The sequence below is a fragment of the Chionomys nivalis genome, chromosome 3, assembly GCF_950005125.1.
Source record: "Chionomys nivalis chromosome 3, mChiNiv1.1, whole genome shotgun sequence".
NCBI classification, from domain to species: Eukaryota; Metazoa; Chordata; class Mammalia; order Rodentia; family Cricetidae; genus Chionomys; species Chionomys nivalis.
Window position 1 is genome coordinate 59,555,560 of NC_080088.1, and position 18,601 is coordinate 59,574,160.

At 40.3% G+C, this 18,601-nt stretch overlaps 1 protein-coding gene across 4 annotated transcripts in view; it reads right to left on the reverse strand.

Annotated features, from left to right (window-relative positions):
- Positions 1 to 16,127: 16,127 nt before the first annotated feature.
- Positions 16,128 to 18,601, reverse strand: part of Mylk (myosin light chain kinase) — a 192,151-nt gene continuing 189,677 nt past the window's right edge. For all 4 annotated transcript variants that reach the window (XM_057764119.1, XM_057764118.1, XM_057764120.1 and 1 more), the window contains one exon: positions 16,128 to 18,223. In XM_057764119.1, the coding sequence (XP_057620102.1) occupies positions 17,973 to 18,223 (251 nt within the window). In that variant the 3' untranslated portion in view covers positions 16,128 to 17,972. The remainder of the gene's footprint in view (positions 18,224 to 18,601) is intronic.

The window sequence follows — 18,601 nt, forward strand, 5'->3', positions numbered from 1 at the left end:
GGTTCACAACCATCTCTAACTCTAGCTTCAAGGGATCCATTGCCCTCATCTGACCTCTGAAAGCACCAGGCACATACCCGGTACATATACATACATGCAGGCAAAACACTCCTAAAATAAATAAATATATCTTAAAACAACAACAAAAACCAAGTAGGCAGATCAAAAATGCAGCAAAAACCTTTCCCCCTTTTTCACAAAGGATGAACTGTTCTGCAAAGCAATCATTCACCTAAAAGTCTCTCTCATTTATTTAATTGATTCTCTATCCAATATAGTATACTTAATGGAGAAGTAGAAAGCACAAATGCATAAAATTGAAAATCAACTTAAAACTCAGTATATCTTCTTGGAGTCATTTATATTCGATCCCTTCAGTTCTGCAAAAAATATCGGTGAACTTTTCTAAGTACAAATTTGTTCACGTCTACTACTTCTCTTGTCCTATTCTTTTGTGACACTTAAATGATTTTTAATGGCAGTTAAGATACTGTGTAAAAACTTCAATGTGACCTTCAATAATCTGAACAGTGCGTTTATTGTCTACCTGCCCCTCTGGTCTTGTTACTGGAGCCTTAGGTAAAAAGTCCTGAATCCAAGTGCCGACGTTCTATTCGCACCCATTCATCCCAGTGCGCACATGATGAAGACCAGAGAAAGGAGATTTATTCAATGTGACTCCATTGGGAAATAGAGATCAATGGGTGCAGTGATTCCAAGTTCACTTCGGAGCACTGACACAAGCCTTAGGTATAAACAGAAGAAGAATTGGAACATGGGGCAAGAAGCATTCATGGGTAAGCAGTCTTGGCCAATGTGGGATTAAGCTGATCATTATTATCTCAGCTACGGTAAAGTAGCTGGAAGAAGTCTCATCTTTTGGGAAGATAAGCTGGTTCCTGTTGTTCTCAGCTGAGGGTACTCTCATGGTAGGATGATTTGTGGGCAAGGCTCTGCTGTTGCTGGATCCACAGTGCCTACAGTATTAGGGCAATGACGGGAGGCCTTCGGGTACTTTGAGGGTTTCTGGAACATGATAATGTGAAAAGCTGACAGTAAACTAACTCAGTTACCATTCTTGCTGTGCCTTTAGTTTTAAAGGGTGCTGACACAGGCATTGCCATGTGTCTTAGTCACTGTCCTATTGTGAAGAGACGCCATGATCAAGACAACTCTAATGGAAGAAAGCATTTAACAGGGGGCTTACTTACATGGCACCACAGTAGTAGCTGAACGCTATATCCTGGCTGAGAGAGAGAGACTCTGGGCTTTTGAAACTTTAAAGCTCACCCCCAGTGACACACTTCCTCCAACAAGGCCATACCTTTTAATCCTTCCAATCCTTTTAACTGATGTCACATCTTGGTGAGAAACATATGGGTAGGGGAAGCATTCTTATTCAAAGCACCACAGCATGTTTTAGGTAGACACTCTTTGATTAATCTTCCCATGAGCAAAGTGATCCAAAGTAAAGGAGACAGAGGAAGAAATGAAGGTAGACATGCTGGGGTTTTATCTTGCTTTTAGTTACCTTGTGGCCCCATTGGGAGAGCTAGACCTTTTTAGCAAAAACAATTTTTATTGCATACCTACTCAAGTCTCACTCACACCCTATTCTGCCTAGCCAGAGCATCTTTATCTTAGTTTCTCTGGTGAGCAAGCTTTCTTTTTGCAAAGATGATTCTCTCATACTATTCCATCTGCCTAGAACAGCATTTGTCTCTGTCTTCATAATTAAATTCTTCAATCACATTCTCAAATTCATTTCTTTGAATTTCTAGAGTGAATTGATCTCCCAGCTGTGGTGTCTACATATTTCTCATGATAAATACCAAAGCAATTTCACACTTATTTGTATGGATTCAGTCTCCCACTACACTACAAGATTTAGAAAACATAAACAGTAGTGTATTTTGTTGGTGGGAGCTCATTTGAGTTCTATGTTTCTCTTTTGTTGCCCAATACACCAACCTGTCAAGATGATATAGTTTGGTTTGACCTTGGTAATTTTAGAACTATGATCATAGTCCTACTGTGAAACTGAATTATGAATGCTTAGATAGTGTTTGTGGTTTTGGCTTGTATTACTAAAAATGATGCAGTACTGCATGTTGTGGTAACAACCCTCTCTCCTATGTGTGTAGATACTGTTAATAGAAAAAAAGCAAACAGACATGGTTGTACTAGTTATCTTTATGCTGTGGTGACAAAATTCCTAACAATACTATATGCCGAAAGATTTATTTTGGCTCCCAGTTTCAGAAGACCTTAGTTCACAATGGTGGGAAGACATGGCAGGTTTCATGCAAGTGGGAGCACTAACCTCATCTTACAAAGGACCAGGAAGCAGTGTGGGCCTGGAACTAGAGGCAGGGCCATGACCTTCAAAGACCCACCTCTAGAAACCTTCTTTAGCTACTAGGCCGTCCTCCTAGCGGCTCTACAACTCCCCAAAACATTAAACCTATGTGGGGGACAAGTACTCAAAATATAAACTTATGGGGGACATTTCAAACTAAAACCATAGCAATCTTCTCCTAATGCCTATAGGTTCATAGCCATGTCCCACATCGTGGTATGAATTTCATTTAATCTAACTGTAAGAGTCTCAAAGTCTTAACACATTGTCCAAAATACCGAAGTCTCTTTGGGACTCAAGGCAAACTCTTAACTATAAGCCTCATAAAATAAGATTTAAAAGTTACATACTTCCAGCATAAAATGGCATAGAGTAAATGTTCCTTCTTCAAAAGGAGGACTGGGATGATAACAAGGAGGACTGGGCCAACATAACATACAAGTTCCGCAGGGAAAGCGTTACATCTTGAAGCACTCTGTCTGGCACTGTGTGAAAGACAGAATATTAGCACATTTGGGAGATCTATATAAATAATTTGAAGACTACAAAGCAGTTTTTACTGTGAGGAAAAATAAGCCATGAAAAGCTTTCAGACAAGGTATTGACCACAGTGACGAAGAGGGTGATGAAGTGTTATAAAAAGGCAGTCAGGGTAAGTGGTGTGACTACAGAAAACTAACCAGGGTGAGATGACAGAAATGATTTTAAGTAAAGAGTGGCATCTTGAGGGCTAGGCTAGGGATTTAAATTTGAACTAAGACATGATAACAAAGTATTGTAATTGAAATAGTTTTGGAAGTATTATCCCAAAAGAACAGTGTACTTCACATGCATGCTACTTTCTATTGTCTTTGTAACAGATTACTACCCACTTAGTAAGTTCAACAGCATGACTTACTCCCTTAAGCAGGTCAGAAGTACAAAATTATTAATAAGGAACAAAACTAAAGCATCAGCAAGGGTAGTTCCTCCTGGAGGTTCCAGGAGAGAATCCATTTCTTGCAGCTTCTAAGAATGCCAGCATTCGTTGGGTCATGGCTACCTCACTCCAATCTCTACCTGAGCTGTTTCCTGTTCTCTGATTTTAATCCATTAGCCTGTCTCTCATAATGACTTTCATGATTACATTAGGCCACCATAGTGTGGGGAAATGGAAATGGACACTTTTGGGAAGGATGCATTATTATGCCTACCATATTTTATTACCAGAAAATCAAAACCCCAAGATTGGAAAAATGACAAGTATTCCTTTAAAACCATTTCTGGACAGTAAGATATATATCTAAGATGGGGGATAAAATGTGGCAAGAGTTTGTAGAAGTAAAGAATGGTAAGCCGATGTTAGAATAATTATCAGTTAGGGAAAGAAAAAGTCAAGATCAGTCTGAGGACAAATGTTAATACCAGTGAGGCTGGGGAACTAAGGCCTGGAGGCCATGGTAACAAGAGGAAACCAGACCTCCAGGATCCCTAAAGAGATCCTAAGTGGTCCATACGCTAGCTGGTTCCTAGCATAAACATATAAAAATCCTCTGTAGAGAATCATCTCCACTGTGGACCCTTGAAAGTTACACGTACCATCCCTGGTTTTCATGTGGATGCTGGAGATTTGAACCGAGGTCTTCTTGCACTCTCACCCCACAGAGCCATTTCCCCAGCCCAGCTTTCCCAAGCCTTGCTCATGCTAGTTTAGTGATGACACACTGACCAAGGCCAAGGCTATGGAGGGATTTGATGTCCAGTACCACAAAAGAAGAAATTATAAACAATAGAAGTTTATATTGCTTATACTTCTGGAGTCTAGGAATTCCAAGACTGAAGGGATGTACCTGATGAGAAATGTCTTGCTGCACAAGATGGTAAACATTTAAACAAGTACATGTGATATAGAAAAAAGTGGATGAGGAAGGAGCCCAACTTACAAAAATCCATTCTTATAATAACTAATCCATCAATTCATTAAGAACTTTTATGACCTAACCACTTTTTAAATGCCTTGTCTCTTTAAAAGTACATACATACATACATATATGTATGTATGTATGTGATATGTATAGGAGAATACAAGTTTTATGGATGTCAGAGACATCAGATCTGCTGGAGCTTGAGTTACAGGCAATGTGAGCTGTCCAACATAGGTGCTGGGAACTGAACTCTGATCTTCTGCAAAAGGAGTACACAAGTCTTTTGTTTTGATTTCTTTTGATTTTCAAGACAGGGTCTCTGTGTAGCACTAACTGTCCTGGAACTTGCTCTGTAGACTAGACTGACCTTGAACTCACAGAGATCCACCTGCCTCTGCTCCTTCCTGAGTGCTGGGATTAAAGATATATTCCATCACTGCCTGGCTGCGGTACAGAGTCATAAGCAGTGAACCATCTCTCCAGTTCTCAAAGTCTCGCCTCTAAGCACTGTTACAATGACAATACCATTTCGACCTGAGCTTTGAAGAAGACAGTCAAACCACAGCAGTGTTAGCTTCCTCCGTGTATGACACACTTGAACTCACACTATACATAGCCTTCTACAACTCACCCTGTGTTTTGTATCATATGTCTTGTATCATTCTGACTGCATACTACACAGAGGTGGTAAAAGTGTGGACAAAGCAGAGAACCCTCAACCTCATCTTTTTGCCTTCCCCCAAAGGGCAAGTTTCTACATGGAAGTTGTAATGTACCAGTTAGATTTCCAGGTTTCTGAACAATGGAGCCTAACTCTGGTTGGTTAGAGAGAAAGACTTTATTGAAGGGACATTGACTAGTTCATAAAGTTGATGGAAAAGCTGAAGAATGAGGTTTGGACATGGACAGGAACTGTGGGAAATGAAGCAGCCATAAATAGAGACCAAATCAATACACAGGAAGAATTGTGGTCATGGCACAGTCACCTCTGGACCTTGGATGTCACCCTACTGCTTCTCCTGCCGTCCTTGGGAAGATTCTAGACTGCCATTTGGTTGTGCTACTCCAGTGTCAAGGCCTTAATTAGTATCAGCTGACTGGAAGATCTCATGTCCAAATTTTACAGATGAAAGAGCTGGGGAAGAGACTGGCTACATAAGGAGGCTCCTTATGTGTACACGCTCCAAATAGGGAGTGTGGTAAGCCGGCTCTGAGGAAAAACGAGCACCCTAGGGAACATCAAAAATAAGCATATCTGGCTCTTGCCTACCCAAGGGAAGGAGAACTGAGCCATATAATTACATAAGATCTGAGAGCATCATTGAACCTTGTCTTTGCTTGGAACACGAAGTTGTGCAGTCACTGAAGTGAAAGGCAGCTTGGGCCGCTCCTTCTGCTTGGCAGAGCACTGTTCTTGCTTTCGTCTAGTTTTCTTTGCCTGTGACTGAGGGAGGGGAGGGAGAGGAATTCTGTGCTGTGGGATAGGCAGCTATCATCCATCCAGGAAGCCAGGAAAGGACCTCAGTGTCACTTCCCACCTGGTTATCAGGAGAGGGTCTACAATGGCGTGTTTGGGGTTGCCTGGTCAACCATGAAGACAGCTACCATTTAGAATCTCATTTACTTGGAGAGCTAGCTTCTCTAAAACCTTGGAGGGAAGAAAGTGAGGTGACCGGGTTGACGCCGAGGTTCACCCTAAGCTACCAGTGAGCTAGTCCTTTGTTTTGGTTTGAATCTGGTTTGTCCCCTCTGAAATCCATATAGATGTTTGATTGTCACTGTAGCAGTGTTGTTAGTGGGCCTTTAAGAGCCAGTTAGGTTGTTGAGAGATTAATGACTTTCCAGATGAATTGGGTTCACTTTCAGAGAGCAAAGGGTTTCAAAGAGATCCAAGTTTTCTTCTGCGGTGCTTACTTGTCTTCCCTCTTCCTTCAAGAAGATTCTCAGAACCATGAACCAAATAAACTCCTTTCTTTTATACAGATTACCCAGTTAGCAACAGAAAATGGTCTGGCTGGCATATGTCCTAACATGAAAACAATATTCTGTCAGATACATGGGAAGAGCAGAGACAGAAGAGTCAGAAACAACAAAAGCAGCAACTAAGCAGTGCCTTGTGTTGAATCTCAAGTCCCATTACACAGAGTGATAGTGATCAGCAGATGGGCGCACGCACACACACACACACACACTCACACACACACACACATTGTCGTGGTTTAAATATCAGATGTCCCCTATGGGCTCAGGTGCTTAAATACTTAATTCCCAGCTGTTTGGGAAAGTTGTGAGGTCTTTGGGAGGTAGAGTCTTGGATATAGTATGAATAATAAAAACCCAGAGACAGATATTAGGGTTCAACCTGAAGATTAGAAAAGCAAAGCAGCCAAGCTGCTAGAGAGCTCTTACCTTCAGGAAATCTTCAGACTGAAAGAGAGTGAGTTCCTGTCACATCCAGTCTTATATTCCTCTCTAGTGCTGAGACTGAAGGCACGCACCACCACCACCAAGCCTCTATGGCTAACTAGTATGGCTTCTGGTATTAAAGGTGTGTGCAACCACTGTCTGGCCTGTATGGTTGCTTTGTACTGACCTTCAGACAAGCTTTATTTATTAAAATACAAATGAAATAGCACTACATTTCCCCCTTTTTTGCTTAAAATAAAAAAGGGCTATAACTAATATAATAAAAACTATATATAAGTACAATAACTATATATAATATATACAGGCAATAAATACATCAACAATGTCTAGTCCATTTGCATTTGACAAATTCAGAGAAAATATTCAATAACTATCCTATCTTGGTGAGTCCAAAGTCTTGTACCTAGTTTACTTTCTATCATAACTTACCTTCTGTGTTGTTTTGTTTATTTTGTTGATTTTCTCGAAGAACCAACTCTTTGTCTCATTGATTTTTTTTTCATTGATTTTTTGTATTGTTTGTTTCTATTTCATTGATTTCAGCTCTCAATTTGATTATTTACTGCCATCTAGTTCTCTTGGATGAGTTTGCTTATTTTTGTTCTAAAGTTTTCAAATATTCTGTTAATTCACTAGTGTGGGATTTTCCCAGCTTCTTTAAGTAGACATTTAGTGTTATGAACTTGCCTCTTAACACTGCTTTCATTGTGTCACATAAGTTTGGGTACATTGTGTGGTCATTTTCATTGAATTTTAGGAAGTTTTTAATTTCCCCCTTTATTTCTTTCTTGACCCATTGATGATTCAAGTGAGCATTGTTTAATTTCCATGTGTTTGTGGGCTTTCTGGAATTAATATTGCTGTTGAATTCTAGTTTTAAGCCATGGTGATCTGATAAGATACATGGGGTTATTCCAATTTTTTTTTTGTATCTGTTGAGGTTTGTTTTGTTACCGAGTATGTGATCATTTTTTGAGAAGGTTCCATGAGGTGCTGAGAAAAAGGTATGTTCTTTTATGTTTAGATGGGATATTCTATAGATGTCTGTTAAGTCCACTTGATTCACAACATCTGTTAGTTCTCTTCTTTCTCTGTTCATTTTTTGTCTGACTGGTGAGAGTGAAGTGTTGAAGTCTCCCACTAATAGTGTGTGGGATTTAATGTATGATTTAAGCTTTAGAAGGGTTTATTTTACATATGAGGGTGCCCTTGTATTTGGGGCATAGATGTTCAGTATTGAGATTTCCTCTTGATGGATTTTTTTTCCTGTGACTAATATGAAATGTTCTTCTTTGTCTCTTTTGATTGATTTTAGTTTCAGTCTATTTTGTTAGATATTAGGATAGCTATACCAGCTTGTTTCTTAGGTCCATTTGATTGGAATTTTTTCCCCAACCCTTTACTCTGAGGCAATGTCTGTCTTTGAGGTTGAGGTGTGTTTCTTGTATGCAGCAGAAGGATAAATTCTCTTTTCATATTCAATCTGTTAGCCTGTGTCTTTTTATAGGTGAGTTGATTCCATTTATATTAAGGGATATTAATGACCAGTGATTCTTATCTCCTGTTAATTTAGTTTTCGTTCTTGGTGATGTTAATTTGTGTGTTTTTCCCTTCTTTGGGATTTGGTGCTGTGAGATCATCAGTTGTTTGTGTTTTTGTTAATGTAACCAACTTCTTTGGGTTGGAGTTTTCCTTCTGAGGAAACTGATTTTATAGATGGAAAAAGACTGGAGAAATAGAGACAAAAGTAAAAAGTTACTTTTTTTTTTAAACTTAGGAAAACTGAGCAATAAAAACTAAGGGGTTGTTTAACATCAGTTTACATTAGGTACATTTTAATTAATTAATTATGCTGGGGTTTGAACCTAGAATCTTACACATGTTAGGTAAATCCTCTAACACAGGGCTACATTACCGGCTTAATTTCTTAGTTAAATAGTTTTGGTGAAGTGTGGTTGCCTAAGATTTTAGGGTGAATGACTCCTGTCTCTTTTTTAGTTTTTCCTGTAAGACCCTAGTGCTGGAACTTAGTGCAAGCCAATGACCTGTCATTTTTATTTAATGATCATCACTCCATTCATCCTCTGCCCTTGTGGCTTCATGCTTTTCACTCCTTTGCTTTTTATTTTATAAGGTTTTGGGAGGTCTGATAGGTAACACAGGTGTTCCTTGTGCCAGGCAGGATCAGAATTCTCAGTTTAGCCCCTACAGAAGCAACTGCTGTCCTCCTCAGCACTATGGTTGTTGTTGCTTTATGTAATAATCAGATCAGGTAACTACAATGACATGTATAAATGGCATTAAGAAGTTGATGGACAAACCTATTGACTTTTGGTATACATGTAAGTTAGTGAGAACAGAAGTATGACCCTTTACTAACCCACTTTACAGGGAAAATAAAGATTGTGATTAAGACAGCAAGTTATGGCCAATGGAGACAGACAGCCTCTGCTCTAGGTACACGAGTATGCCATTCTTTTGTTATTATGGACACCTAGTTGGTTTAGCCGAGTTATGAAGTCAACTTGTCTTTAAAATGACATCATCAAGTAATTTTCATCACTCTAGGCTGAATCTCTTTCTTGCCCTCGACATGGATGCTATGGAAGTGTTCAAGCTGTGTACCTGGGTTCACTACCATGTCTGGCCTAAATCTCAGAAATCCCTTCCTCTGCCTTGATCTTCTTCGGACTTTTGGCTTTGACTTTGGAGGCTTTGGTTTGTGCCATCTGTTACCCTGAGTCTCCCTTTCACAGCTCCTGACTCTACCAGCCTCGAGCCCTCTGTGAACTCATCAGGACAGACTGACTTGCCTGTCTTGGGAGAGGTGAGAGGGTGCAAATGCTTGTAGATGGACGTTTCTGTCCCACCCTGGTCCCACAGCCATTCAGTCCCAAAGAAACTGTTTGGCCTATTACCTCAGGATTATTATTAACTAGCTCTTACAATTTAACCCATAATTCTTGTCTATGTTTAGCCATGTGGCTTAGTACCTTTTCTCAGTAAGGCATTCTCATCTTGCTTCCTCTGTATCTGGCTAGTGACTCTCTGCCTTTCCTCTTCCTAGAATTCTCCTAGTCTGGTTGCCCTGCCTATACTTCCTGCCTGGATACTGGCCAATCAGTGTTTTATTAAACTACTATGAGTGACAATTTTTACAGTGTACAAGAGCATTGTCCCACAGAATTTCCCACCCCCCCTTTTTTTTTTTTGGTTTCAAAGCAAGAACTCTGAATCTAATCTCCTTTGTTTAGATTTTTCCTGACCATTATCTATAACAACTTGTAACCAATAGTCTAAACAAAGACAGACATCCATGATACATTTTTTTGGGAATGTGGGCTTAGTTTTCTAGGCTACTTCTTGCTGATTGGAGGAGCTGATTAACTTATGGGGACTCAAAGAAAACTTGAGATTATGGTCAAGTCCTGACTGGAGTATTCTGTGAGACTGGGCTATCTCAGCCAGCATTCTTGAGTCTGTTTCTGGATGTAGAACTCAGAGGAAACTGCAACAGAGGTGCTCTGAAATGTTGGATCATCTGGGCCATCATTCCCACTGGAGATTTTTCAGGGGGGTCTTTATTGATCAAACCTTATTTTTCTTAACCCAAAATGAATCCGCAGCCTCTATTTCCTGTGAAAACAAAAGCAAAACCTCTTGTCCAAAGTAATATCTTTTGACTTAAATTGTGAAGTTAAGGCATTTTCAAAATATATAGGTTAAATTAATCCAGTAGCATTTATAATCAAATGACATTTAGCAGCTGTTGCTCCTTCCTCAGCAGTCAAAAAATTCAAAGACAACACAATAACATACAGTATCCAGACTTTTTGTATGTTTTCTGTCTTTATGTGTCTTTTTTTCTTACCCCGTTTTTAAAGGACTTTATCATTTTTCTTTTCTTTCCCAAGCCTATGTATATTTTTAAACACACTGTAAACAGTTTAGAGGTTTTTTCATCTGAATCTGTCTTTACTGTATATCTCTATCTTTTCTGGTCACATGAGGCTTTAATCTGCTAAGCGGCATGGCTAGGATAAAGTGCTGGCTTTGGCGACTGGCTCTGAAAGTCTAGCTTCATGACATAAGTATTGGCAGGAGCCATGTTTATTGTCACAACTCTGCAGAGTTTCTAAGTCCATGCTGCTGCTGCTTATAAATATCACTTAGCCATTTGGTGGCAGGGCCTCTTTTTTTCAAGACAGGGTTTCTCTGGGTAACAGCCCTAACTTTCCCAGAACTAGCTCTTGTAGACCAGGCTGGCCTCGAATTCACAGAGATCTGCCTGCCCCTGCCTCCTGAGTGTTAGGATTAAAGTCATGCATCACCACTTCCCAACTGGCAGGGCCTCTTATAAGAGCTATCTTGTGGTTTTTGCTGCTAAGGCTGAGCAGGAGCCTTTTTTAAAGAAGCCACGCCTCTGCTTGCCACCAGCAAACAGAATCTGATAGAGTAAAGCTGATTACCAAGAAGCAGTGCTTGATTCTGTTCTTGGCTGCCTAGAATCTTTTTTTCGAAGTTTTCTCAGGCTTTATGTGGAAATTCTTGCCAAATGTTTTGGGTGCCATTTGTTTTGAAAAGAAAAAAGGGGGATATATGTAGCTATAATAAGATAAAAGGGTAGATTATTGAATCTGCTTTTAAAAAGCAACTACTAGTTTTAAATATTTTACATTGGATTGGACTTTTTATTTTGAATACAAATTTTGTGTATCGATGCAAATTTGAGATTAATTTTGTTAGAACATACTGTACATACATTTCTATTCTTGTTCAAGGTATTGTACCTATACAACTCATATAACAATGTATTGAAAATTTCTAGTCCTTGAAAGTTATTATTACAAACTGTTTAGGATAATAAGGAAATGCAGGTTAGTAGCTAAGCACCTATTATAATTGAACTTGTAGTCACAGTTATGTTTTCAAGGTCAAACAGAGATATATTTTAGACAGACAGGTCATATTCAAACACTTCCAGAGATCTACAGAATGTGACCGTTAAGATGTTTTAATAACATCTGTTCTTTTTTTCTTTTTTATGACAATGAGACATGTCTGCTCCTAGCAGCACCAATCTACCAATCAGAGAAGATCACGGGTATCAAAGAAACTCCACATGGAGCTTGCTTTCTTTGTGACAAAAGTAAACTACTGGGCAAGAAAGCGCCCTTGCCCCACTTGTTGAGAGTATGCTGTCCTAATGGGACAAACAGGACACACAAGAGAGTGACTGTCAAACCTTGCCCAGACAAGGTGAGACAGTCCTTAAAAAATCCTGCTTCATAGAAAAGTCTGTCAAATATTCTAGAACCTATATGCCAAAGATGGATGATTCAACATTTTAGAGGAATTTTGGGTGGCTCTCTGTCATTTCTTACATTTTTTGGATGTCACGTGCTCACATTTCCTGCTTACTCAATTGATATTATTTCTTTCTTGTATCTCTGAAGGAGTTGAAGACTAGATATTTATAGTTAAAGTTTTCCTTGTTTGCCAGACACAGAAATTAAGTTATGATAGAAAGTAAATAAGGTGCAAGACTTTGGATTCACCAAGATAAAATAGATAAGGAGTATTTTCTCTGAATTTGTCAACTGCAAATGGAATAGACATTGTTGATGTATTGATTGCCTGTATATATTATATATAGTTATTGTATTATTGTATATAATTTTTCTTATATCAGTTATAGCCTTCTTTATTTTAGAGCAAAAAAGGAAATCTAGGGATATCTTATTTATGTTTTAATAAATAAAGCTTGCCTGAAGATCAGAGAGTAAAACTAAGCCAGTAGAGGCCAGGCAGTGGTGTCTCACACCTTTCTTTAATTACAGTATTTGGGAGACAGAGGCAGAAGGATCTCTGTGTGTTAAAGGCCACTGTGGGCTACACAGCATCAATGCAGAAAGAAATCCAGGTGGTGGTGATTCACACCTTTAATCTCAACACTAGGGAGTCACACAACTTTAATCCCAGCACTAAAGGGGAATATAAGACAGGAGGAAACAGAGGCTCAGGGCTCAGTCTGCAGTTGCCCAGTCTTGGCAGAGGTAAGACTTCTCTAGTGGATTTTTCTGATCTTCAGCTTGAACCCCAGTGTTTGTCTCTGGTTTTTATTATTTGTGCTAGAAGTGCTTGATGAACTCATTTTTCATTAGCATGGCTTCTTTCTCTGTAGAAAGTTACTTTTGCCTTCCAAACTTCTGGTGGATTTCATATCCCAAGGGATTATAGCTTTTAAAAATGCCTTCTTTAATGATCAGTTCAACAGAGGTTCTGGAGACTATAGAGTAACTGTTTATATTAGCAGTTCATATTTGGCCTTCTCCCTACTCTGGCGACTCCCTATTTCTGAAATTCTTCATCTTCCAGTGCCCCAGAAAATAGAAGTCTCTCATTTTGAGTTTTCTAGACAGCTTTGAAAAGATGTATTTAGCCTTTTCCTCTGTATAGTAACCTGTTTGTTCTGTGGTTAATATTCAGACATAAGCAAATGAATGTGAATTTGCTTTTGTAAATATCCATTAAAACAGGAAACTTTTTGGGATAAAGGTTAAATGTGATTGAAGTCAAGAAGTGAACACTACTGATTGTAAAGGTAGACACATACATTTAAGTATGTTCTAATCCTTCAATGATTAAGGACTACTGATTGTAAAAGAAGACTCCTAACTTCAGGAATGCTCTAATCCTTCAACAAGGAAGGGAGGAGTGCTTTGAGACAGGAAGTGAAAACCTTTTCTTAGTAAAGGAGTTGTAGCATCACTACTCCTAGGAACTATTTTTTATATAATTGCATAGATATCTTAGTTAGGGTTACTATTGCCATGATGAAAAAACATGACCAAAACCAACTTGGGGAATAAAGGGTTTATTTCACTCACAGTTCTATAGAACAGTTCATTATCAAAAGCAGTGAGGACAGGAACTCAATCAGAACAGGAACATAGAGGCAGGAGCAGAAGTCATGAAGAAATGCTGCTTACTGGCTTGCTTAGCCTTTCTTTTAGAACCCAGAACTACCTACCCAGGGGTTCACCACCCACAATGGGCTGAGCCTCCCCCATAAATCACTAATTAAAATTCCCTACATGTTTGCCTACAGTTGGATCGTATGGACATTTTCTTATGGTAGGGAGAGCAGGGCCCTTTATTTGTCCTGGCCACCCACCTAGCTTACACCTGAAATAATCACACAGAAACTGTATTCATTTAAACACTGCCTGGCCCATTATCTCTAGCCTCTTATTGGCTAACTCTCACATCTTGATTTAACCCATTTCTGTTAAACTGTGTATCACCACGAGGTCTTGGCTTACTGGGAAAGATTTAGCACATCTGATTCTGACAGCTCCATGGCGGTTCTCTCTCTCTGACTCTCTTTCTTCCTCCCAGAATTCGATTCTGTCTCCCCACCTACCTAAATTCTGCCCTATCACCAGGCCCAAGGCAGTTTCTTTATTAACCAACGAAAGCAATACAAATACAGAAGGACCTCCTACACAGTTTTCTCAATTGCGACTCCCTCTTCTCCGACGACTCTAGCTTGTGTCAAGATAACCCAAAACTAGCCAGCACAAAAGGTAATTTCGATGACTCTTCTTTGGGAATTTTAATGTCAAAGATCTTTCTTTGGAGTAGAATTTAAATAATTCTTCCCAACTTTCATAGCCTATAACTTTTTCAAATATTCACTTTGAATATTTGAATATTCAAATACATCCACAGGTCTACAATCAGTTCCCTCGGGATGGAGAGGTTTCTGCATAAACTCAGTACCTGTGTGCCAGAGCAGAGGCTTCCACAGACCCAGGGACTGTGCGTGAGTTCGGTTACTCTTTATATCAACCTATGAGTGAGGATCTATTCTTATGTTAATTTACTAGGTGGTGAAACTGAGGTACAAGATACCAGCTACATTAAATAGCAGCTTTCATAGAAGGAATAGAACCTGTGTCCTATTCCTATAGACATCTGAGTTCTGAGGATAATCCAATTTGAAAATAGTTCCACTTGGCCGACTGACCAGATAAATCCTATTTCAGTGTATCACAAGCACTTGCCTTTAGTGAACATGCAAGATTCTTTCTAGAGACTGTATGATTATTTTTAGTTTGTTTTTTGAGACAAGGTCTCACATGTAACCCTGGCTAGACTGGAACTCACTATGCAGATCAGGCTGGCCTCAAACTCATAAGAGATCTTTCTGCCTCTGTTTCCTGGGTGCTGGGATTAAAGGCGTGTGCCACCATGCTGACAGTGTGATTATTTGATAATGTTTGGTGAAGCTGATCTGAGGCTCTCTTTTGCTAACAGAGCCCTGGAGCAAGGCTGTAGAGAAGGTCTGGAGCAGTGGCTCTCAACCTGTGGGTTGTGATCCCTTCGGGGTTGAATGACCCATTGCACAGGGATTGCCCATCCAATATCCTGCACATCAGATATTTGCAGTGTGATTCATAACAGTAGTGAAATTACAGTAATGAAGTAGAAACAAAAATAATTTTGTGGCTGGAGGTCAGCACAACATGGGGAAAGGGTCTCAGCATTAGGAAGGTTGAGAATCGCTGCCTTACAGCAACATAACTCCTAACTGGCGATCAAGATGTCTGCCTAACAGATATCAGTTAATGTGAAGGGTCAAGATGACTTAATTTGTAGTCCCCTCCTTTACTTATGGTCAATGAAAGAGAAATTTGGTTCAGCAGAGCCAAATGGTGTCTTGTGAAAGTTTATCAGAGGTCACTAACAGAAACTCACAGGGCTGTGACCTCTAACATGAAGGCTATTCTGCAGCGTGAAAGAACTTAGAAGGCAGGTAAGACATACTCTTAAAATATAGAACAAGCAGCAGTAGTAAGTCCTAAAACTATATAAAAATCCTTCCTAAGGTAGTCACTAAACTGATCCTTGGGAGAGATTTTGAACTAAAGTGTAAATCAGGTCACTTGTAAAGACGAGAGCTATCTTAATTAATTTTCATCCTAGGTCAAGCACAACTTTATAAGTCAATTCTTGTATTTGCTTATGTGTACATGTTTACATGTTTGTGTGTTGGCCAGATATTGACATGTGCTGTCTACTTCAGTTGCTCTCCGTTCTGTTTTGGTTTTTGTTTGTTTTCTAAGAGAGTCTCTCATTGAGCCTGGAGCTCACTGATTGGCCAGGCCGGCTAACCATCCAGCTTCCTGGGATCTGCCTGTCTCTGTGACACCTGCCCTTTGCTGAGCCTGGCTTTGAAACCGATGCTGAAGATCTGAACGCAGTCCTTGTATTTGGGCTGCAAGCTCTTTACGGGCTGAGGCACTGCCCCAGCTCTAGAAGCCAATTCTTCATAATTATGCAGCACAGTGTTTGGCTGTAATTACAAGATGAACCCACAGACTCTGCAATTAGCACCGAGAGAAGACTACAAAGACAGGACAAACACCATGCACTGTGGTACCCTTTATTAAAAATCGTGAGCTAACTGCAGTTGTAGCGTTCTCGTTCACCATTTCGATGGCATAATAAACTGAGAGCACATTGATACAGTCCCAGGAAGGCATTAACCTATAAACACACGTATAACCACCCATGCACACATACACACAACAGACACACAAAGATTATAATAGAAACACAAAAGTGATGAAGAACACTTTGAATGCTCTAAACCAAATTGAAACCCCTTTATTATTATGATAAACTGTGGCACTACTGTGGCTATAATGAAAGATATTGTAACTGCTTAAGAAGCCAAAAGGGAAAAATAATGGCAATTTGAAGCTAGCAGCGAAAAGCAGGCAAAGGAGATTGGAAGATAAGAAGACTAAGAAATATCAAGTTTCTAATGTTGGTACTGTGTAGGATTGCACAGACGTAATTCAAAATTGATTTTCATGGAACTATTTTAAAAGTCCTTTGAAATATTAACTTGCTGTGCTTTCCAAACAGTGGAAAAGAAAAAAAATATTTGGAATGTTACACACACACACACAGAGGAAACACACTAGGGTATCAGTTTATGGTCTTTGTTTATGACCTCCAAAAAGTTTCATAAGAAAAAAAAATTAAGTGCCAACGAAGTGAAAGAAAGTTAAAAATTCCTAAAGATGGAAGTCTGAGTGCACGGACGAGGTCTAAGTACAGCTCAGGGGTGGGGGCAAGGCAGGACTGATGCACATTCAAGAAGGGAGCAATGGGGGGCCCCAGAAGGCAGGCTGAGCTCTTTGAGGAGCCCTGAGAATGAGGGTGTATTCAGCTCAGACTGGAAGGAGCTTCCAAAGTGCATCGAGTTCTACAGTTGCTCACCAGTTGAAATCAGTTTCAGAGAGCCCAATAAATAATCAAAACCAGCACTTCGGTAAACTGGGCTTTCTACATCCAGATGCAGAAATAGTCACTGCACACGCAGGAGGATTGTTCGTTAATGGCACAAATATGAATCCTGGCTTAAGGGAAAAAAGCACATTGGCAAGGATCTTTTCTTTCTTTCCTTCGTGGATTCTCAGGCAAATGTCTCAAGCTGCCCGAGGCTTGCAAAGGGGGGTGAGATTAGTTTCCTGTGGATTTTTAGAGGAAAGGAGATTTTATTTCCCCAAGGAAGCCAGAGTCCCCCATGAGCAGGGGACCTGTTTTCAGGATGTAAGAAACATAATTAATGTCCTGATTGCTGCAGCTCGTGCCAGCTTCAGAGCCAGGAAAACTGGCAGGTAGAATGCGGAGAGAAATGGGAGGTTTCAAAGTGAGGAGTTGGAAGGCTGCCTGCCTCCCGAGTCAGGGTGGCTCAACCCCTTTCAGAATGAGACACTGCCCTGTGGGAGGAGGCTGGTTCTCCGGACCAGGGTGAGGGTGGGTAGGTGCGGGTCGGGGGTGGGGTGGGAGGGATAAAGAGGCATTCTACCGCCAGGGAATCTGGGCTGAGCTGCAGCAGGAGGCTCAGGGCCCTGGTGGTGGCTTTACTTTACAGGAGTGTATTCAGTCGGGAAATTATGACTTTTCCCGGGTAAATATTCCTTTTAGTTATTTTCTCTCTAAAATCGAATTGGTTAGACAAGTTGCTAGTGACTCCCCCCCACCCCACTTGGAATCTAGCTGCACTGGCGTCTTCAGGTGCTAATTCAAATTAATGCCCGTCAATAACGCTGCTGGGTACCAACTGCTGTTGCTGAGGAGTCAACCCCCGAATGACCTAACTAATCTACCACACGAGGTGCTTTTTCTATCTCGAGTTTTCTGAGCTTTAAAGAACTAGTCCTTTTAAAATGACTTAGGAACTGCGTCTGGCTCTGCTTGCTTCACTCTTCCTCCTCTTCCCCGCCCCCTTCCCCTTCCCCTTCCTCCATGGTTTCCACAATGAGCTCGGCAGTGCAGGTGGCTTCTCCGAGGCTGTTGACAGCCTTGCAGGTGTACTTGGCATCATCGTCCCCGCAGACATCGCTAATAGTTAGAGAGCAGTTCCCTTCTTCGTCGTAGTCTATCTGGAAGTGGCGGGACTCCCTGATTGACTGGTCATCCTTGAACCAGACAACCTCAGGGTCTGGGTATCCTGCGGCACAGAGAGAAAACACAAGTTGCAGAACCTGTCAGCAGAAATTCTTATTGACATCAAGTGGCTCTCAAGCTACCTCTGTTGATTAAAACATAAGTTGACTCATAGGGTACATTTCCATATTGACGCTAGAGTATGGGCATATGCTGTAAAGACTCATTTCTTAAACCTCAAATAGAGTAGTCTAAGTTTGTTTTTGTTTGAGACAGGTCCTTGGTTTGAAGCTCTGGTTAGTTTCCAACTTTCAAACCCCCTGCCTCAGCCTTTTGGGTGCTGAGATTACAGGTGTGCACCCTGAATGTCAGTGACGCTGACAATGCCTCACTGTCAGATGGCGGAGTGTAGTCCAGAAATGTCTAAATTCTAACTGGATAA